This window comes from Mesoplodon bidens, assembly GCF_964165515.1.
Source record: "Mesoplodon bidens genome assembly, chromosome: 2".
Lineage (NCBI taxonomy): Eukaryota > Metazoa > Chordata > Mammalia > Artiodactyla > Ziphiidae > Mesoplodon > Mesoplodon bidens.
The window spans coordinates 83,515,107-83,538,472 of NC_138177.1; the positions used below are offsets into that span (position 1 = coordinate 83,515,107).

At 38.8% G+C, this 23,366-nt stretch overlaps 1 protein-coding gene across 17 annotated transcripts in view; it reads right to left on the minus strand.

Moving 5' to 3' along the window:
- MAB21L3 (mab-21 like 3) overlaps window positions 1-23,366 on the minus strand; it is a 79,283-nt gene that overhangs the window by 48,393 nt on the left and 7,524 nt on the right. For 8 of the 17 annotated variants that reach the window (XR_014014715.1, XR_014014716.1, XR_014014717.1 and 5 more), the window contains exons 2-4: window positions 2,546-2,669; window positions 1,911-2,013; window positions 723-969 (exon numbers count right to left, since the gene is read on the minus strand). Coding sequence is in view for 14 of the 17 variants with exons in the window: in XM_081223632.1 (XP_081079758.1) it covers window positions 723-770 (48 nt within the window). In the remaining 3 variants the exon portion in view is untranslated. The other 9 variants (XM_081223637.1, XM_081223638.1, XM_081223639.1 and 6 more) reach the window with 9 other exon arrangements.

Here is a 23,366-nt window from a genome sequence, read left to right on the forward strand (position 1 = left end):
CCAAAGAGCCTATGACTCTATAGAGAAGAAATTAAATTAGTTCTTAATTGATGCATACTAAAAATATAGTGGTAATACATACATATTTTTTTTTTTTTTTTTTTTTTTTTGCTGTACGCGGGCCTCTCACTGCTGTGGCCTCTCCCGTTGCGGAGCACAGGCTCCGGACACACAGGCTCCGCGGCCATGGCTCGCGGGCCCAGCCGCTCCGCGGCATGTGGGATCTTCCGGGATAGGGGCACGAACCCGTGTCCCCTGCATCGGCAGGCGGACTCTCAACCACTGCGCCACCAGGGAAGCCCATACATACATATTTTGATCTAGCAGTTTTACAGTTTTCAAAGAGTTTTCTTATTTACTCTTTTTCAAAGACCCTACTAAGATCCTGTTATCACTCCCATTTTACAGAGAAGAAAACTGAGGGTCAGACAGGTTAAGTGTCTTGCTCATGACCACCCAGGCATCAGTGGCAGAGCTGGAGTTCCAGCCCAAGTTCTAACTCTTCCTTCCACATTCTATTCCCAACGTACCTCTTGCACTAGAACCTCAAAGAGAGGACTGAAATATGGTAAGTCCCTGAACACTCTTATGGGTAATGGTCTTGAGTTCCTGAGGAGCATTTTCTGTTATCTTTGGAAACAGGCTGAAATTCTTTCTGCATCAAGGTTGGTGGGGCGGGAGGGTGGGAGGGGCGCATGGGAGAGACCTGTATCTGTCCTTACCTTATTCAGCAGGCAATCTTCTAAGTTTCCTTCCATTAGGGATTTCATGTCTTCTTGGTCTACGTTGAGCAGAGGAGCAACGTCTTGGTTTGTCTCTCAGCAGAGAGAGCACTTGTGCGTAGATTTCTCAGTGATACTAATCTCTGGGTGCTGACTTTCTCTGGGAATGTGTATGTGGACCACAGACTTGCCTTCTCAATTCTTCATTCAAGCTCTCATTTCCAAATTGTGAGCATCCATCTTTCATCTTTTGGGAAATTAAAAAAAAAAAAAAAAGAATTGAAGAAGGAGAGTTGATGAAACTGCATTTGAGTCCAGCCAAATTTTACTCTATTTAGCTCTGTTGACTGGTGCGTTGACCGAAGGGCAATTTTCCAAGTTGTATTTCCCAGTCAAATACTCAAAAGTTCCATTCAAGATGGAAATGCCCTGTAGTTGGCTTCTTCTGAACTATTTATGCTCTTATCCTGACACTAGATACACCTTTGAGCTCAGTATCTTATATCTCCTTGTTCTAATCCTGTTGACAGTAAATATCCCTTGCCCTCCAATCCAGAAAACCCCACAGATGGATTTACCTTCTTTACAATAAACAAATAAGAAACTGCCAAACAACCAGCCTGGCACCCATGATTATGCCTACAAACAAGTGATCAGGACACAACAATTCGCATGTGGAAACACACACACAGGTATGGACACACACAGGCACATACACACACACACAGGTATGGACACACACAAAGGCACACACACAGGCACATAAACACACACACAGGCACATACACACACAGGCATGGACACACACCGGCACACAGAAGCACACCCAGGCATGGCAGGACAGGATCCTTCCGCTCACCTGCTGACCTTTAAATCTCCCTCTTCCCACCTGAAAGCTAGCAGTAAAAATAAAGTCAGTGTAAACAGGCTCCTCAAGAGTCGAGGAAACACTCACATCTGGTTTTGCCAGCAAAACTATGTTGGAAAACAGCTCAGGCAGCAAATTCCCAGTCTGGCTGGCTGGGGCTAGTTTTATTACAGAAAAAAAATTTCACAATGGCTTGATCTCCCTGAAACTGGTAAACATCAGAGTCTGCTATCAGATGATCTAAAGGTATTAGAGCACTTCTGGGAGCCCAGCTCAATTCGGAGCAATGTTCCAAAGGCAAGTGTTTTTTCCAAACCCACCTCTGAGTGCATCCTCTGGGTGCTCAGCAACCATGTTGGGCGCCCAGGCTGCTCTGCATTCTGTAACCACAGCATTCGCATAGCTTCCCGAACTTGGCACCATCTGAAAGCCACATCCACATCAGAGCTCTGGCTGCTCCGTGCTCCACCCACCTCACTAATCCCAGTGTTACGTCCAGCTCCTGCAGCTCCCCTCTGGCAACCTGCAGTCTGATATGAATACGGTAAAGCCACCCCTCCTCAATACCACCTCGACTTTTCATTTTCTTCCATTTGTAATTTTAAACCTCCTTCTTTTGATAGCAAATGTTCCCAAATATTTCAGAATCTTCTTCTTTTGCCTTCTCTTACTGCTGGTCAGTCGTTCCAAACTATCAGTTTTTCACAGACCAAGAGTCTCTTTCCTCTGTGCTTCTTGCAATTCAGAGTTGTCTTTCCACCTCATTTTCAACTTCACCAAAGTCCTCCTGTTTTTCCCAGGTGTTCTTGCTGTTGTCCTTACTTCTGCTTCACTGTAATCATTAATGCAGGAGCACTTTCCTCTGGTGGGGTCTTTCCTACTATTCTAAGGTTACCCCAGTGGTCCGTCATCAGATGCACAAACTTTCATCCTTTTGTGCCTGTGGTGGCCTTACCTCAATTGCTCCAGTACTGCAGCTGATCAAAATGCTGAAAGTGGCATTATTCTCTCGTGCTAGGGTCCAGTGACACTCGCCAGATGTGAGCGGGGAAAGCAATGAACAGGTCCAACTGAGGAGCCTGGGAGAAGAAGGAGCACGTGCTCACGGTGGCTTTCTAGAGTCTAATTTTACCTGGATGCTGTACCCAGGAAATGGGGTGTTGTATCAACACAACCAGTTCCCTGCTCCATGATGTTCCTTACGGGCAAAGGTTCTGAAATACAGGGCAGTCCCACAAACACAGGTGCTCTGACAGATTGGCAAAGACAAAGTTTCTTTGTAGATAGAAATCTCTGGCTAATTGGATATTGGATCAGCAAATATTTATTGAGCAACAGATTGCCCAAGGCACTGTGCTGTGTCACTGAGAGGGATTAAAAATGGAATCAGATTCCCCTCTTTCCTCCGGAAATAAATATCCTCGTTTCTCATGACTCACACCAAATGCAAGTATGAACATGTAAACCAACCTTAGCTCAGTTTCTGTTGTGAGGACCAAGAAGTTATTCTTTAAAGTCAGTTTAACAAGGCATTCAAACCCTAAACCATCAATATAAGAAGCCCTGGGAAGATCATGTCACCTGGTTCACCAGCAAAGGTGTTTGTTACTGATTTATCTTAGTGGCCAGGATTTTCATACCAAAAAGGGGAAGGGTTGGCTTGATTCAGATCAATCTGAAATATACAAATTTGTTCAACTTCACCGAGATTACAAATTCTGACTTATTCTTTCAAAGATTTCTTTTAATGCCAGGGTGACTCAAATCTGACAGTTCAGAGGACCAAGTACAGATAATTGTTTAAGCTGTGAGGAAGCCTCCAACAATGAACAGACCCTGTCTGTTCTGTGTCACCTGTGTAGCCCGGTACCTAACACAGGGGTCCCCAACCCCCGGGCCGTGGACCGATACTGGTCTGCGGCCTGTTAGGAATCGGGCCACATGGCAGGAGGTGGGCGGCGGGCGAGCGAGCGAAGCTTCATCTGCTGCTCCCCAAAGTTCTCGTTACCACCTGAACCATCACCCCGCCACACCCAGCCCCCCACCCTGTCCGTGGAAAAATTGTCTTCCATGAAACCAGTCCTTGGTGCCAAAAATGTTGGGAAGCACTAACCTAACACATAACTGACCCTCAATGAATAGTGGTGAATATTTCTTTGCCTTAAACATTAAAGTGACCATTCTAATAAATAAAATACTTCGAGATGCATAAAACAGCAAAGATGACCTGTTACAACATAGTATATACTCAGTGACCCCAGATTGGGCTAGAGGAAAGGAAAGGAAAATATCTAGATCTGTATCCATCTGGCTGTGTGTCCATCCACTTATATTTCTGTGCGCTGGAATGTCATTTTGGATCTTCCTCACTCAAATGGCCCAATGCTGAAAGGCAACCCAGAAACTTATTTTTAACAGAGACCAGCTGTCGATGTAATAAAACTCCCGCTATGGCTTGGATGACACCTTATTTTCAAATTAAATAGTAAGGTATTTCCATGTTCATATCTCTCTACCTGGTAAACAGAGTTATATTTTCATCTGAAACTTTTCCTTAACTCAGGGTGCAACTCCCTTCCCTCTGTTCAGAGTCATGTGAGGCTGGCATATTTTTCAGTTGACATCACCAGGAAAACACTGGGCGTGAAGAAAGCCTTTAAAGAAGAAGACATTTGGTTTTATTAATTTGTTATACCATGAAACTAACTGGTTCACCTAAGTTTCTGTGATACCTGAGTTAGGAAGTGTCAGGAAATAGGTGATGGGAGGAATTAATTGTTCCTAGTTCTTGGGAACACAGGGGACTGCTTTTCCTCCCCCCTCTATTGCTCATGACACATGACAAATTTATCTGTTTTTAGTTAAAAGAGACCCAGCCAGAAGATAAAGACATAGAGATCGAGGGAACAAAATAGAAAGTCTAGAAATAGACTCACACAAACACAGTCATTTGATCTTTGATGAAGTGTAAACACATTTCAGTGGAGGGAAGATATTTCTTTCCACTAATGTGTATTGGAAAAATTGGTTGTCCATAGGAAAAGAAATAAACCTTGATATAAATCTCATACCCTACATAAAGATTAACTCAAAATGGATCATAGATCTAAATGAGAAACATAAGCTAAATCCTTGTGACCTGAGGTTAGGCCAAGAGTTCTTAGGAATGATAAAAAAAAAATTGATAAGTTAGACTTCATCAAATTTAAGAACTTTTGTTCTTCAAAAGATACTGTCATGAGAATGAAGAAACAAGATATGCACTAGGAGGATATATTTGAAAACTACATACCCAACAAAGGACTTGTATCCAGAATATGTAAAGAACTCTCAAACTTAATAAGAGAACAACACAACTTAAAAATGAGTAAAGGGCTTGAACAGACACTTCACCAAAGAGGATATAAGGATGGCAAATAAGCATGTGAAAATATAGTCAGTATCATTAGACATTGAGGAAATGCAAATTAAAAACACGAAAAGATATAATTACATACTTAATTGAATGGCTAAAATGAAAAAATGGTGACAATACCTAGTGTTGACAAGTATACGGAGCAACTGAAACTCTCGCACATTTCTGATGGGAATGAAAAATGGTTTAGTAATTTTTTATGAAGTTAAATATATATTCGACCCCCAGCAATTCCACTCCTAGGCATATAGCCTAGAGAAATGAAAACCTGGTTTACACAAAAACCTGTACATGATTGTTCACAGCACTGTTATTTGTGACAGTCAAAAGTTGGATGCCACCCCAAAGCTTCTCAACAGGTAAATTGATAAACTGTGGTACATCCATAGCATATAATAATATACAACAATAAAAAGGAACAAATTATTGATATACACAACTTGGATGAATCTTAAATACATTGTGCTGAGTGAGAGAACCCAGTTTCAAAAAGTTACATATTGTATGATTCCATTAATTTGGCATTCTCAAAAATTCTTTAAAAAAGTCCAAGTTATAGTGGTGGAGAACAGATCAGTGGTTGCCAGGGGTCTTGGGGTGAGGTGAGGGTGTGACTACCAAGGAATAGCATGAGAGAGGTTTTTGGAACGGTCTAACTGTTCTGTGTTCTGATTTTGGTGGGGTTTTCATGAATCTGTAGATATGTTAAAATTCATACAACTTTTCACCAGAAAAAAAAGTGTTACTATAGATCATTTTTAAATAAAGAAACCCAAAGATATTGATTATAATGAAAATACAATCAAGTTACCAGGTCCTCATAGATAATACATTTTGTGTTATTTTATGGGAAAATGTAAGTACTGTGTAATCAAATAGTATCTTTTTTAAAAAAAAATTTAGAACAGTTTTAGGTTCACAGAAAAATTGGGAGGAAGGTAGAGATTTCCCATATACTCCCTCCCCCAAGACATGCATAGCCTCCTCCATTATCAACATCTGCCACCAGAGTGGTACATTTGTCACAGTTGATGAACCTACACTGTCACACCATTATCACCCAAAGTCCTAATTTACATTATGGTTGACTCTTGGTGTTATGCATTTATGGGTTTGGACAAATGTATCCATCATTATAATATTGTACAAAGTATTTTCACTGACCTAAAAATAACCTGTGTTCTGCCAATCATCCCTCCTCCACCCCCAGCCCCCACCAACTCCTGGCAACTATTCTTTTTTAGAGTCTCCACAGTTTCACCCTTTCCAGAATGTCATATAGTTGGAATCATATAGTATGTAGCCTTTTTAGATTGGCTTCTTTCGCTTAGTAATATGCGTTTAAGTTCCTCCATGTCTTTTCATGGCTTGATAGCTCATTCTTTTTAGTGCTAAATAATATTCCATTGTCTGGATGTACCACAGTTTATTTATCCGTCGCCTACTGAAAGACATCGTGGTTGCTTCCAAGTTTTGGAAATTATGCATAAAGCTGCTACAAACATCCAGTTACAGGTTTTTATGTGGATGTAAGTTTTCAGCTCCTTTGGGTAAATACCAAAGAGGGTAATTGCTGGATCGTATGACAAGGATATATTTGGTTTTGTAAGAATCCACCAAACTGTCTTCCAAAGTGGTTGTACCATTTTGTATTTCCACCAGCAATGATTATAATTTCCTGCTGCTCCACATCCTCTCCAGCATTTTGTACTGTCAGTGTTTCAGATTTTACCCATTCTTATAGTTGTGTAGTGGTATCTCATTGTTGTTTTAATTAGCATTTCTCTGATGACTTATAAGGTGGAGCATCTTCTCATATGCTTATCTGCTATCTGTATGGCAGTGGTGAGGTGTCTTGCTAAGGTCTTTGGCACATTTTCTAACTGGATTTTTTGTTTTCTTCTTCTTCTTTTTTTTTTTTTTTTGCGGTACGCAGGCCTCTCACTGTTGTGGCCTCTCCCTCCCGTTGCAGAGCACAGGCTCCGGACGCGCAGGCTCAGTGGCCATGGCTCACAGGCCCAGCTGCTCCACGGCATGTGGGATCTTCCCAGACCAGGGCACAAACCTGCGTACCCTGCATCGGCAGGCGGACTCTCAACCACTGCGCCACCAGGGAAGCCCTCTTCTTAAATTTTAAGAGTTCTTTGTATATTTTGGGTAATAGTCCTTCATCAGATGTGTCTTTGGCAAATATTTTCTCTCAGTCTGTGGCTTGTCTTCTCATTCACTTGCCATTGTCTCTCATAGATCAGAAGTTTTTACTTTTAATGAAGTCCAGTTTATTCATTAGTTCTTTCACAGATGGTGCCTTTGGTACTTTATGTAAAAAGTCATCACCATACCCAAAGTCATCCAGGTTTTCTCTTAAGCTATATTCTAGGATTTTTACAGTTTTGTTTTTTACATTTAGGCCTACTATCCATTTTGAGTTAGTTTTTGTGAAGAGTGTATGTGTCTAGATTCTTTTTTCTTTTCTTTTTTTTTTTTTTTGGCATATGGATGTCCATTGTCCCAGCATTATTTGTTGAAAATATTATGTTTCATTGTATTACCTTTGCTCTTTTGTTAAAGATCAATTGACTATATTTATAGGGGTCTGTTTCTAGGTTCTCCATTCTGTTCATCCATCTATTTGTCTATTCTTTTGTCAATACTACACTGTCTTAATTACTGTAGCTCTACAGTAAGTCTTGAAGTCAAGTATTGTCAGTCCTCCAACTTTGTTCTCTCCTTCAATATTATGTTAGCTATTTGTGTCTTTTGCCTTTCCATATAAACTTTAGAATCAATTTCTCAATATCCACAAAATGACTTGCTGGGATTTTTATTGGGATTGCATTTAATCAAGTTGGGAAAAACTGACATCTTGACAATGTTAAGTCTTCCTATCCATGTACATAGAATATCTCTTCATTTATTTATGGATCTTGTACCTAAGTATTCCATTTGGGGGGGATGCTAATGTAAATGGCATTGTATTTTTAACTTCAAATTCCACTTGCTCATTGCTGATATATAGGAAAGCCATTGGCTTTGTATATTAACCTTATATTCTGCAACCTGTCTATAATTGCTTATTAGTTGCAGGGGTTATTTTCTGTTGATTTTTTCAGATTTTCTATATAGAGGATCATGTCACCTGAGAACAAAGAAAGTTTTATTTTTCCTTTTTAAATCTGTATACCTTTTATTTCCTTTTCTTGCCTTATTGCATTAGCAAGGACTTCCAGTATGATGTTGATAAGGAGTGGTGAGAGGGGACATCCTTGCTTTGTTCTTGATCTTAGTGGGAAATCTTCTAGTTTCTCACCATTAAATATGATGTTAGCTGTAGGTTTTTTGTAGATATTCTTTACCAAGTTGAAGAAGTTACCCTCTATTCTTAGTTTACTGAGAATTTTTATCTCAAACCAGTGTTAAATTTTGTCAAATACTTTTTTTGTTTCTATTGATATGATCATGTGATTTTTCTTTCTTAGGCTGTTGATGTGATAAATTATATTATTTAAGTTTTGAATGTTGAACCAGCCTTGCGTACCTGGGATAAATCCTACTTGGTCTTGGTGTATAATTCTTTCTATACATCATTACTGATATTTTGTTGAAGAATTCTGCATCTGTGTTCATAAGAGATATGGGTCTATAGTTTTCTTTCCTTGTAATGTCTTTGTCTCATTTGAGTATTAGGGTAGTGCTGGCCTCATAGAATGAATTAGGAAGTATTCCTTCTGCTTCTATCCTCTGAAAGAAATTTTAGGGAGTTGGTATAATTTCTTCCTTAAATGTTCAGTAGAATTTACCACTGAACACACATCGGCCTGGTGCTTTCTGTTTTGCAAGGTTATTAATTATTGATTCAATTTCTTTAAAACATATAGGCCTATTCAGATTGCCTATTTCTTCTTCTATGAGTTTTGGCAAATTATGTCTTTCTAGGAATGGGTCCATTTCATCAAGGTGATTAAATCTGTGGGCATAGAGTCGTTCATAGTATTTCTTTATTATCCTTTTAATGTTCATAGGACTTGTAGTGATATCCCCTTTCATTGTTTTTTTTTTAATTATTTATTTATTTTTGGCTGTGTTGGGTCTCCGTTGCTGCACAGGGGCTTTCCCTAGTTGCGGCGAGCGGGGGCCACTCTTCATCGTGGTGCACAGGCCTTTGTGGTGGCTTCTCTTGTTGTGGAGCACGGGCCCCAGGCGCACAGGATTCAGCAGTTGTGGCTCACCGGCTCCAGAGCGCAGTCTCAGCAGCCATGGTGCACCAGCTTAGTTGCTCCATAGCATGTGGGAACTTCCCGGACCAGGGATCAAACCCATGTTCCCTGCACTGGCAGGCAGATTCTTAACCAATGCACCACCAGGGAAGTCCCACCCCTCTTTCATTTCTGATATTAGTAATTTCTGTCCTCTCTCTTTTTTTCTTAGTCTGGCTAGAGGCTTATCAATTTTATTGATCTTTTCAAAGAATCAGTTTTAGTTTTGTTGATTTTCACTATTGATTTTCTATTTTCAATTTCATTTATTTCTGCTCTAATTCTTATTCTTTTCTTCTGTGTATTTTGGATTTTTTTCCTAGTTTCCTAAGGTGGAAACTTAGATTATTGATTTTAGATCTTTCTTCCTTTTTAATATATCCATTCAATGCCATAAAATTCCCTCTAAGCACTGCTTTCACTGCATCCCACAAATTTTGATAGGTTGTGTTTTTTCATTTAGTTCAAAATATTTTACAATTTCTCCTGAGATTTCTTCTTTGACCCATGTATTATTTAGAAGTGTGTTGTTTATTTAATCTCCATGCATTTGGGGATTTTCCAGTTATCCGTTATTGTTTTTTTAGTTTAATTCCATTATGGTTTGACAGCAGACATTGTATGATTTCTGTTCTTTTAAATTTGCTTTATGGCCCAGAATGTGGTCTGTCTTGGTGAATGTTCCATCTGAGTTCAAGAAGAATGTGTATTCTGCTGTTGGATAAAATAGTCTGTAGATATCAATTATATTTGGTATTTTTATTAGATAAATATTTAGTTGTTTTTTAACAACTAACAACTTTTAACAAGTTGATGGTGTTATTGAATTCAACTATGTCCTTACTGATTTTCTGCTTGCTGGATCTGTCCATTTCTGATAGAGGAGTATTGATGTCTCCAGCTATGATAATGGTGTCATCTATTTCTCCTTGCAATTCTGTTGGTTTTTGCCTCACATAGTTTGACACTCTGTTGTTAGGTGCATACATGTTAAAGACTGCTATGTCTTCTTGGAGATGTGACTCCTTTATCATTACATAACGTCCTTCTTTACCCCTGATAACTTTCCTTGTTTTGAAGTCTGCTGTTTGAAATTAATATAATTATTCCTGCTTTCTTTTGATTAGAGATAGCATGGAGTATTTTTCTCCATATATTTACCTTTTATCTTTATATTTAAAGTGGGTTTCTTGTAGACAACATACAGTTGGGCCTTAGGTCTTGGTTTTTGATCCACTCTGACAATCTTTGTCTTTTAATTGGTGAATTTAGATCATTGACATTCAAAGTGATTCTTGATATAGTTGGATTCATATCTAACATGTTTGTTACTGTTTTCTATTTGTTGCCCTTATTCTTTGTGCCTGTTTTTGTCTTCCACTCTTTTTTCTGCCTTTTGGGGTTTTAATTAAGCATTTTTTGTGATTCCATTTTCTCTCTTTTCTTAGCATATCAGTTAATTAATAAGTTAACTTATTTTAACATTTTTTAAGTGGTTGACCTAGAGTTTGCAATATACACTTATAATTAACCCAAGTCTACTTTCAAAGAACACTATACCACTTCACAGGTGGTGTGAGTACCTTATAATAACGAAATAATCCTAATTTCTTCCTCTCATCCCTTGTATCATTGTTATCATTCATTTATATATAAGCATACTTAAATGTGTATGTATATATATAAATGTATTATATATATACACACACATATATATAATATACAGAAATACACATAGTCAAATTCATTGTTGCCATTATTATTTTGAACAAATTGTTTTCTGTTAGATCAATTAAGAATAAGAAAAATAAGTTTTTATTTTCCTTCTTGTATTCCTCCTTCAATGTTCTTTTTTTTTTTATGTAGATCCAAGTTTTTGACTTATATTATTTTCCTTCTCTAAAGAACTTCAACTTCTTTAACATTTCTTGCAAGGCAAGTCTAATGGTAACATATTCTCTCAATTTTTGTTTGTCCAAGAAAGTCTTTCTTTCTCCTTCATTTCTGAAGAATACTATATTGGTGGTTTTTATTCTCTCAACACTTTAAATATTTCACTCCACCCTTTTCTTGCATCATTTCTGAGAAATCAGATGTAATTTCTTTGTTCTTTTATAGGTCAGTATTTTTTTCCTTGTCTTTGATTTTCTGTAATTTGGATATGATACACCTAGGTGCAGTTTTTATGGCATTTATTACACTTGGTATTCTCTGAGCTTCCTGGATCTGTGGTGTGGTATCTGCAATTTATTGGGGGGAAATTACCAGTCATTATTGTTTCAAATATTCTGTTTGTTTCTTTTCCTTCTGGTATTCTCATTATGTGTATTTACACCTTTTGCAATTTTCCCACAGTCCTTAACTAGTTTTTTATAGTCTTTGTTCTCTTTATTTTTCAGTTTTGGAGGTTTCTATTAAGATAGTCTCTAGCTCAGAGATTTTTTTCCCTCAGCCATGTCCAGTCTACTAATAAGCCCATCAAAGGCATTTTCATTTGTTTCAATGTTTTGGGTTTTTTTTTCTTCTCTAGCACTTCTTTTTGGTTCTTTTTTAGAATTTCCTTCTCTCTGCTTACATTACCCATCTGTTAGTATATGCTGTCTACTTTATCCAATAGAACCCTTAGCATATTAATTATAGTTGTTTTAAATTCCCTATCTGAAAGTTCTGACATCTTTGCCATGTCTGATTCAAACTGTGTTTTTTGTTGTTTCATATGCCTTGTAATTTTTTCTTGTCAAACATAATGTGCTGGGTAAAAGAACTGATGTAAATAGGCTCTAGTAATGTGGTGGTGGGAAAATATTCTAGAGTCCTATGATCAGTCTTTTAGTGAGCCTGTGCCTTGGACCATGGACTTCACTAGTGTTTCTCAGGGTTTTTATCCTCCTTCCTGAAGTGGGACAGGATGGCTAGAGTGGACTGGTGTTGGCTATCCTCCTTCTCCCTTATGGAAAGTTAGAGCTTACTAGAGTTTCCCTTCTCTCAGGTCTGATAATAACCCAGCAGGTTAGGTTTTGGTTAACCAGTTTCTGCTGAGGACAGGCCTTGCTAAAAAGAATAGATTGCTCTGGTTCATTTTCCCTCCCCTGCAGGAAGCACGAGGAATTTTTTGTTTTGTTTTGTTTTGTGCTTTCTGATATTTACTGTGAGGATCTGGTGGAGAACCCAAAGGTAAGTCTCACAAAATTGTGAAGGCCCTCCCATGACCAGGTCCCTGGAGTTTTCTGCATTGAGCTTCCAGCAATTCATCAATTACAGTGCAGGTTTCCCTACCTTGGTGCTGGTTCCCATGGTGGTTTCTATGTCCATGCCTCTGCTCTGTGACTCCCTGTATTTGCTTGTCTGTCTCTTCAATTTGGGGGAGAGTGGTCTGCCTTGTGTTATCTCCTCTTTTACTAATCCAAGAGGAGTTGATTTTTCAGTCTGCTCAGCCTTTTTTGTCATTGTAAGCATCCAGTAGTAACTTCCAAGCTCTTTACATGTGGAACCAGAGACCAGACATCCAATAGTGTCTGTTTTGAACTCTCATTATTAGATCTCAAATATTGCTAGTTATTAAAACGCTAATAGTAATTGAAAATTTTAAAATCAGACAGCTAACAAGTCAGATTTAAATAATTAAGTCTAATATTATGAGTGAAAATCAGGCGGGTAATTCTGCATAAGTAAATGTGCTATTACTGCCTTGGACAGTGGTCTTTCTGAATAATATATTTTAAACAGACATTTTGGAAATTTTTAAGAATATGTAGAACAAAGAGGAGAGGGAGAAAAATATGCAGTGAAATTAACAGTTGTTATTTGTGGATGGTGGAATAATTATGGGCTTATTTCTTTTTGTGAATTGGTTTTTATACATTTTCTACAAAGACCATATGCTATTTATAATCAGAAAAAGGTGTAAATGCTACAAATGCTATTTAAAATAAAACAAAATGAATTCATTTCTTGATGCTTCTTTTTATATTTGCTTTCCAGTTTTGCCAACATTATTTTGCATAATCAGAAAACAGACCCAATCTTATAAATGCTCAAAAGTAGGAAAATACTATTAGTGCAACTGTAACGTATATATTTCTATGTTGGTTTTCTTTATTAAGATGTATCATGCTGAGGCAGGAAAGATATAATCAGAAAAAGAAACAAATGTAGGTCAGAGGCAGTAAGAGAACATTCATAAATCATTTTGCAGTACATGTCTATCTTTTCAAGGTAGCTACACAATTTCAAGGGCAAGCATTTAATATTTGAAAGTACACTGGGAAATTTTAAAAGAATCTTCAGATGATACAACCAAACTCATTGCCCTCCTGCTTTGTCCAAGTCCTGTGTTGGGTGCCCAAAATGCAAAGATCCTATTGATTCCATAGGTTCCTCCCTCAGGTAAAATTAGAGAGTTGAGGCCATAGTATAAAGAGTGGTTATCATCAGTCCTATACTGAAGAGTCAAGCCCCAGCTGGCCCAGACAGGAATTGCTGTAGGGAAGCATGGGAGGGAAGGCTGAGGTGAGTGATAAGAGAGGTAGGTGGGAGGCGGCATCCTAAGCCAGGGATAACAGCTGGGCACAGGTATAGAGACATAGCCAGGGACTGTGGTCAGAGCAGAACACTTGAAGGATGCCAGATTAGCTTGAAGAGATTACACAAGGCACTGAATTCAAGGCTAAGGTATTTTGATTTTTCCTTGTAGGCACTGGAGAGCCTTTGAAGGATTTTAGACACTGATAGGACAGAAGTTCTTTAAAGTGATTTATTTTGCAGCTAGTTGTCTATGAGATTATCCATCTCTATTAGCTTGTCAGCCTTGCAGGCATAGATTGTGTCTGATTCACTGTTGTTGTGGGACTCAGGGCTGATACTGGCTGCTTTAACACCACTGTGCAAATCAGGAAGGATGGCCCCTCTGGGTAGACTCAGTCCTACAAGGCCAATGCTTGGTGAGCTGACCATACCTGTGTGAAAAAGATCTTCCAGGAAGAAGCAGCCCTCACAAAGGTTTATGGCTTGACGAGGAAATAGGAGAGAATTATATACAATTTCTCTGTATCTCCCTAACAATATAGTGTGGAAATTCCCACCCCCTTACCCTGCCATGTTTACTGCTATAGACAGAATTCACTCCTTAAGCAGTTATATAATAGTCTATAGTATAAGCATGTCACAATTTACTCCACTTCTGATGGGCATTCCCTTTGTTTCCAGGTTTCTGCCTGGAAACAAACAATGCTGCAATTCATCTATATTTTTTGAGAGTTTAGAATGGCTTAAATAATGTAAGGAATGTCTTTTCTTCAAAGCTTAGATAGAACTCAGCTGCCAAAGCATTTTAGCTTGGTCCTTTTAAAAATAAAAAAATTTATTTTTGAACATCTCTCAATACTGATATGTTTAATTTTTCTACCTCTTCTAGGGTCAATGTTGGCAGTTTATAGTTGACTCAAAAATCATCCATTTCCTCTAAATTTTCAAGTTTATTGTCACAAACTTTTATATAATAATATTCCTTTATGATTATTTTCATTTCTTCATACTAAACCCTCGATATTTCTCCCAAATCTGCTCTTTGTCCAGTTTTATGGAGATGAGAAAAAGGAACCATCATCATCCCAAATTTAAAGTCATCTTTGTCTTTTTCCTATCCTTCACCTCCCACATTCAGTCTTCCATTCAATCCTGTCTGCCTCTAAAATAACTCTTAGGTCCATCCATCCATTCCTCCTGACCGCCATTGCCATTGCTTCTCTACCTCACCCTTGGGAATCTAATTCAAAGAAATAAATGATCATATATGAAGATACCAGATATAAGTAATAATGACAACACAATCAATAATAATAGCTAACATATATTAAAAACATTTTATATGCCAGATACCATTTAAAATATTTTACAAATATTAAGCCATTTTATCTACATGACAACCCAGTGAGATAAGTACTATTACTTTTCTCATTTTACAAATGTACTAGAAAATGTAAATATAAGGATGTTTATTACAGCATTATTTATAATAAAGACAAAAGGGTTGCCTATCATTGCTGGAATAGTTGAATAAAATGTGACCATCAAATGGAAGCAACCTGGGACTTCCTTGGTGGCACAGTGGTTAAGAATCCGCCTGCCAATGCAGGGGACATGGGTTCGAGTCCTGGTCCAGGAAGATCCCACATGCCACGGAGCAACTAAGCCTGTGCGCCACAACTACTGAGCCTGTGCTCGAGAGCCCACAGGCCACAACTACTGAGCCCGCGTGCCACAACTACTGAAGCCCGTGCGCCTAGAGCCCATGCTCCACAACAAGAGAAGCCACCACAATAAGAAGCCCGCACACAGCAATGAAGAGTAGCCCCCACTCTCCACAACTAGAGAAAGCCCATGTGCAGCAACAAAGACCCAACGCAGCCAAAAATAAAATACAATAAAATAAATTTTTTAAAAAATGGAAGCAACCTGAGTGTTCAACAACAGATGAATGGATAAAGAAGATGTGGTGTATATATATATATATATATACAATGGAGTACTACTCAGCCATAAAAAAGAATGAAAATTTGCCATTTGCAGCAACATGGGTGGACTTGGAGGGTATTGTGCTAAGTGAAATAAGTCAGAGAAAGACAAATCCTATATGATATTACTGATATGTGGAATCTAAAAAATACAACAAACTAGTGAATATAACAAAAAAGAAGCAGACATATAGAGAACAAACTAGTGGTTACCAGTGGGGAGAGGGAAGGAGGGAGGGGCAATATAAGGGTAGGGGAGTAAAAGGTACAAAGTATTAGGTATAAAATAAGCTACAAGGATATATTGTATAACACAAGAAATATAGTCAATATTTTATAATAACTATAAATGGAGTATAATCTTTAAAAAAATTGTTTAGGGACTTCCCCAGTGGTCCAGAGGTCTCTTCCAATGCATCAGATGTGGGTTTGATCCCTGGTCGGGAACTAAGATCCCACATGCTGCAGGGCAACTAAGCCTGAGTGCCACAACTAGAAGGCCGGTGCACCACAACTACAGCGTGCTCTGGAGCCCATGCACCACAACTAGAGAGAACCCCGCACACCTCAAGGAAAGATCCTGCATGCCACAACTAAGACCCAATGCAGCCAAAAATAAATAAATAAATATTTTAAAAAGTAAAAAAAAAATCTGACCATCCACATCATACAACAGCGTGTAACTATTTAAAAGAATGATTTGGATTAGTTCTCAACCCTGGTTACACACAGAATCATCTGAGTAGCTTCTGAAAAACATGCTTGGGTCCCACCCCAAACCAATTAAATCAGTCTCTGGGGGTCAGTTAGGGTGACAGTCATTGAGTTATATTTGGCAGTTAACTTGGAGGGATGTCCATAACAAATTACTAAAGATGCCAGGAAGGTTGCATTTCATAACGCCATTTTAAAAATGTTAATTAATTATTTATTTATTTTATTAATTTTTTGGCTGCATTGGGTTTTCATTGCTGTGCGTGGGCTTTCTGTAGTTGTGGTGAGCGGGGGCTACTCTTTGTTGCAGTGCATGGGCTTCTCATTGCGGTGGCTTCTCGTTGCAGAGCATGGGCTCTAGGCACACAGGCTTCAGTAGCTGCAGCACGTGGACCCTAGAGCTTGTGGGCTTCAGTAGTTGCGGCACATGGGCTCAGTAGTTGTGGCTTGCGGGCTTAGTTGCTCTGCGGCATGTGGGATCTTTCCGGACCAGCATTCGAACCCGTGTCCCCTGCACTGGCAGGCGAATTCTTAACTACTGCGCCACCAGGGAAGTCCCCATAATGCGATTTTTTAAAACAATGACAAATAAACAACCCCAATCTGAGTGTATATCTTTCTTCTACATTTATATTTGGTGTATATAGACACACTATTTGATATAGATAAAAAATATATATACTTATATAAAATGTCATATATTATATATAGTATATATATATCATATATAATAATACATGGGAAAAGTATATATATATGAACATGAAAAAAGTACAGATATATACACACATTGTTGTTATTAGTTAAGAAATGGGGTACAGGGCTTCCCTGGTGGCGCAGTGGTTGAAAGTCCGCCTGCCGATGCAGGAGACACTGGTGCCCCGGTCCGGGAAGATCCCACATGCCGCGGAGTGGCTAGGCCCGTGAGCCATGGCCGCTGAGCCTGCGCGTCCAGAGCCTGTGCTCCGCAACAGGAGAGGCCACAACAGTGAGAGGCCCGCGTACCACGAAAAAAAAAAAAAGAAAAAGAAATGGGGTACAAATGGCTTGTAAGTGGGAGACAGAGAGGGAGGAGGCGGAAGGAAGATGGGAAGAAACTAAAAAAGCAAAAGAAGCTTAAGGCTGTTCTTCACCAGGTAAAACAGCATATATTCTGATAGTAGTTATCTCAAGAAGGTAAAATTTCAGGTAATTTTTTTTACAGTTCCCTGCATAAAAAACATTTTCTATAAGCGTGCATCACTTATATAATCAGAAAAAACTTTCACATTATCTTCTTTTTTTAAAGCTGTCTTTTGCTTATGGCTTTAGCACACACAGTGCTCTCTGCTGGAACAATGCTTCTCTGATTCTTTGCCTGGCTAACTGTTCCTTATCCTTAAGGCCTCAACTTGCATGTCAGTTCCTCAGAATTCCTGAGTTGGATCAGAATGCGTTCTCTCTGTCACTCTCAATCCTGTCCCACTGCCCTTTGATTTCAGAGCACTTATCACAGTTTGAGATTAAATGTGTGGCATTTAGACCACATCTGTTCCCTGCTCTAGAGTGGAAGCCACAAGAGGTCAGGGACCAGGTCTGCTTGGCTCTTAGTAAACTCCCAGTGCCTTGCCTAGGGCTGGACACACAGAGGTCTCAGAAAAACCTTGGTAAGTGTTTGGATCATTTCTCTGAACTTAATAACTTTCCACATGTTCCTACCTTGTGCTTTAATGAGATTTTGTGCTCTCTGATGTCTAGGACTGTGTCTTCCACCTCTCAGCACTCTCCTGAGTGCTCAGCAGATCTCTGGCTGATTGGACATGCTGATAAACCTTGATTTCTCCAGGAGCATAAGCATATTTCCTACCATTCCGCTGCTGCTGTCTCCTTCTCCTGCTGCTCTGGGAGAAAGATAAATGGGGATAAAGTGCCCAACTACCCCAGAGGTTTCAGTTCTTTTGAATACATTTCAGCTCTTTTGACTATACTTAGATGGTCATTAGTTGCCAAGTATTGTAAATTACAGGTCTTTTGGGGGGGGAAGTGGGGGAGGGCTTTCCCTCCTATCCCCTCTTATTATGAACTTATGTTGCCCCCCTGCTCAATTCATGTGTTGAATTCCTAACCCCTAGTATCTCAGAATGTGACTGTATTTGGAATCAGGGCCTTTAAAGAGGCAATGAAGTTAAAATGAGGCCATTTGAGTGGGTACAAATCCAATCTGACTAGTGTCCTTATAAAAAGAGGGAGAAACACCAGGGATGCATGTGAACAGAGGAAAGGCCATGTGCAGACACAGTGAGAAGGTGGCCATCTGCAAGCCAAGGAGAGCCCTCAAGAGAAACCAAACCTGTTGACTCCCTGATCTTGGACTTGTAATCTCCAGAACCTTGAGAAAAGAACTTCCACTGTTAAGCCACCCAGTCTGTGGTATTTTGTTCCAGCAGCCACTGCACACCAGTACTCCTCTGTTGAAGACCTCATGTGGGTTCCCCAGGGCTAAACAGGCCTAAACAAAGGCACCGCCCTTTGTTCACTCCCTGACATCAGTCAACCAATTGCCCCAGGAAGGGCAACAACATTTCAGCTGGTGTCTTCTGAAGGGTGAGCTTCTTACTTTTCTGGGACATGTTTCTGCTACTCTTTCCACCTCTACCAGAAGCTGGGGACAGCTTTTTCTTTACTCAGGACTTTCAATCCTACGACCACAGAAAGCTCACTCTTACACCACAATTCCCTCTTTGTTATTTTTCTTCAAATGAGTCTCCCAAAAAGTCTTGATAACATAGCATTCTTTTTTTTAAATTAATTAATTAATTAATTAATTAATTTTTGGTTGCCGTTGGGTCTTCGTTGCTGTATGCAGGCTTTCCCTAGTTGTGGTGAGCAGGGGCTACTCTTCGTTGTAGTGTGTGGTCTTCTTATTGTAGTGGCTTCTCTTGTTGTGGAACATGAGCTCTAGGCACGCGAGCTTCAGTAGTTGTGGTGCACGGGCTCCAGCAGTCGCAGCTCGCAGGCTCTAGTGCTCAGGCTCAGTAGTTGTGGGGGATGGGCTTATTTGCTCCACGGTATGTGGGATTTTCCTGGACCAGGGCTCGAACCTGTGGTCCCTGCATTGGCAGGAGGATTCTCAACCACTGTGCCACCAGAAGTCCAATAACATAGCATTCTTGATTTAGATCCCCAACTTGGAACCTACTAAAGTAAAATCTTTCTTTTGAGCTTTCTCTCAGGACTTTAGGAAACCTAGAAAGCCCACAAAGGCTACATGAGGAACAATGCCCCTTCTTTCCTCTCAGAGTGCATGCTGGAGGCTTCATCACCAAAAGAAACACTCAGACCCCCTTCTCTGCTTCACTACTCAGAAACCACAATATTTGTTCTTGAAACATGACTAAGGAAACCAAATGCCAAGGAAAACATAGCTTTTTACCATGGGTTTATGGAAGTTTATAATCTACAGTCAATGTTGAGAAAAAAAAATTTGGCCTTTTGGGCAGATGTTCCTTCAATAAAAGTGATCAAGGTCAACCCATCCAGAGAAAACAATAACAACAATAAGAAAAGAATGAATGGGGCCTCCCTGGTGGCGCAGTGGTTGAGAGTCCGCCTGCCGATGCAGGGGATACGGGTTCGTGCCCCGGTCCGGGAGGATCCCATATGCCGCGGAGCAGCTGGGCCCGTGAGCCATGGCCGCTGAGCCTGCGCGTCCGGAGCCTGTGCTCCGCAACGGGAGAGGCCACAGCAGTGAGAGGCCCGCATACCGCAAAAAAAAAAAAAAAAAAAAAAAAAAAAGAATGAATGAAGTTTGATTCCTAAACATCAAGGAGTCTTTATTATTAAACATTAAAAAAAAAATCATGGTGGAACGAAGTGCCAAGTGACTGGTACCAACTGAAATAACTCTTACATTTTGCTTTAGTTCCTAAACTTATCATAAAACACTAAAATTTTTCTTACTACCAAGTCTCTGTCTCAGTATGTAAGCCTCCTTAGGGTCATGGGATAATGGAGTGAACACAGAGACAAGTCTGATTTGCAGAACCACAGGATATTTTACTGTCTTCATTTTATACTCTAGCATCAAGAGAGGCAACATGATATTACAAGCCCTATTCAGAGGAAGGCTATAACAAAGTCCTATTAACAAAAGATATGTAGGTTAAGTCCTATTCTTCCACACTGCAATGTCTATCACAGATCATTCTCTCCCATCACTATGACAACCCCCATCAGTCATAAGCAGCCAGAATACTATCAACCAAGAAGTAAAGAGTAAGCCTTTATCCCCAGCTCCTGTGCGTTTATTTCAAATAATGATCTTGTTTCTCAGTAAATTCTTGCCTTATTACATCAAGTAGCCAGTCATTAGCACTGGAGAGATCCAAGGGCTTCTGGGCTCTTGGCACCAAAAACTGCTTAGATTCCGATTTCCTCTTTAATATCCAATTAAGGGTAAGATTACATAAATCCTCAGCTTCCCAGTTAAGTCTAACTATACCACAATCATTAAATGAGACTAAAATGATCTAAAATAAAAGGCAATGTTGAATGACACTGGGCAACAAATTAATCATACACAGGCCTTACTAAAAAGGAAATGAAAGAAATAGCATAAAGGCTAACCAGGTCTGCAGTTTTTGTACCTCAGCTTGGGGACCCAGTATAGCTCAACATAACTCCTTTTGATTAACTACTTCTAGAAGCTTCCTAAACCAAATATCTGTTAAAAATATTTCAGGTTAATTGAGACGACCCAGGTAAAGACAGAACAATCCATGGATGTAATTATGAAAGGATTATAACAGCTTTTGTCCACAAGCTGGGGGTGAAGTAATTATTCTTCATATAGTTTTTAACCCTAAATTGGGTAAAAGCCAATCACTCACAGCAAGACTGCTGTGTAGGGTGGATAGAAGAACACATAACTGACAAATCTGTCTGCCATTTGGAGGTCTATCAATAAGTAGTTTTTAATCTTTTGATAAGTGAAATTTGTATTTGCTACTTTAAAGCCTTAAGTAAAATCTTTCAGGGTAGCTGTGTGTATTGAAGTTAAGCTATAGAACACTGAGAACAATTTTCTTTACATTAAACATGGCGCCACACTGAAGAGTTCCAAACTCATGGAAGGGAAACAAAAGGACTGTTTTCATGATGAGAGAAACACAGACACTTAATTGTCATACAAGGTGATAATAACAGTGATAAGTACGAGCAAGACCATTAACAGTGCTAAAGTAAATAAGACCAGTACTGTCCAGCAGGTTAAGGAAAACCTCACTGAAGAAGGAACACTTAGACTGAGTCTTGAAAAGTTAAAAAAATTCCATGAGGGAGTTTAGTAAAGTGATCTCTATTTGAAGATGACATAATCTTGTATATAAAAAATCATAAGGAATCCACACACACACAAATCTATTAGTGCTAATAAACAAGTTCAGCAAAGTTGATGGATATAAGCTCAAAACCAATATACTAAATCAGTTAAGTCAGTTTTATTAATATACACTTAGAAATGAACAATCTGAACATGAAATTAAAATAATTCAATTTATAATAGCATAAAAAAGAATAAAATACTTAGGAATACATTTAACCAAAGAAGTATAAGACTTGTACACTGAAAATTAAAAAACACAGAAATTAAATAATACTTAAGTAGGTAGAAAGACATTTCATGTTCATTGAATGGAAGACTTACTATGGTTAAGATGGAAATACCCCCCAGACTGATCTACAAATTCAGCACAATCTCTACAAAAATTCCCACTACCTTTTGGGGCAGAAATTGACAAGCTGATTCTAAAATTTATATGCAAGTACAAGGGACAAAGAATAGCCAAAGAAATCTTGAAGAAGAACAAAGTTGAAGGAATCATGCTTCCTGATTTAAACTTACTACAAAGCAACTATAATCATGACTGTGTGACACTGGCATTAAGTACAGACATCTAGAACAATGGAATAGAATTCAGAGTTCAGGGGAAAAAACCCATATGTCTACGACCAAATGATTTTCAATAAGAATGTCAAGACAATTTGATGGGAAAGAACAATCCTTCAAAAAATCGTGTTGAGACAATGGATATTCATAGGCAAAAGAATGAATGTGGATCCATACCTCATACCATATACGAAATTAAATAAAAATGGAACAAAGATCTAAATGTAAGAACTATAAAACTCTTTGAAGAAAATATAGGTGTAAATCTTCATGACCTTGGAATAGCGATTATTTCTTAGACATGATATCTAAAGCACAAACAATTAAAGAAAAATAGATAAACTAGACTTCATAAAAATTAAAAACTATTGTGCTTCAAAGATCACTATTAAAATGTGAAAAGATAACCTACAGGATGGGAGAATATATTTGCAATGTATATTTCTGAAAGAGTCTGGTATCCAGAGTCTATAAAGAAGTCTTAAAACTCAACAATAAAAAGACAGTTAATTAAGAAATGGGCAAAGGATCTGAATACACATTTCAACAAAGTAGACATACAGATAAGCCAATAAACACATGAAATGATATTCAACACCATTAGTCATTAGGAAAATGCAAATTAAAACCACAATGAGATGTGACTTCACATCCAGTAGGATGGCTATACTCAAAAAGACAGACAATAACAAATGTTGGGAGGATAAGGGGAAGTTAGAATCCTCATAAATTGCTGGTGGGAATGTAACATGGTGCAGCCACATTGGGAGACAATTTTGCAGGACCTCAAAAAGTTAAACAGAAAGTTATCTGATGACCCAGCACTCCTAGGTATATACCCAAGATAAATGAAAACATATGTTCACACATAAATCTGTACCTGAATGTTCATAGCAGCATTACTAATAATAGCCCAAACATAGAAACAACCTAATTGTCCACTGACTGATGAA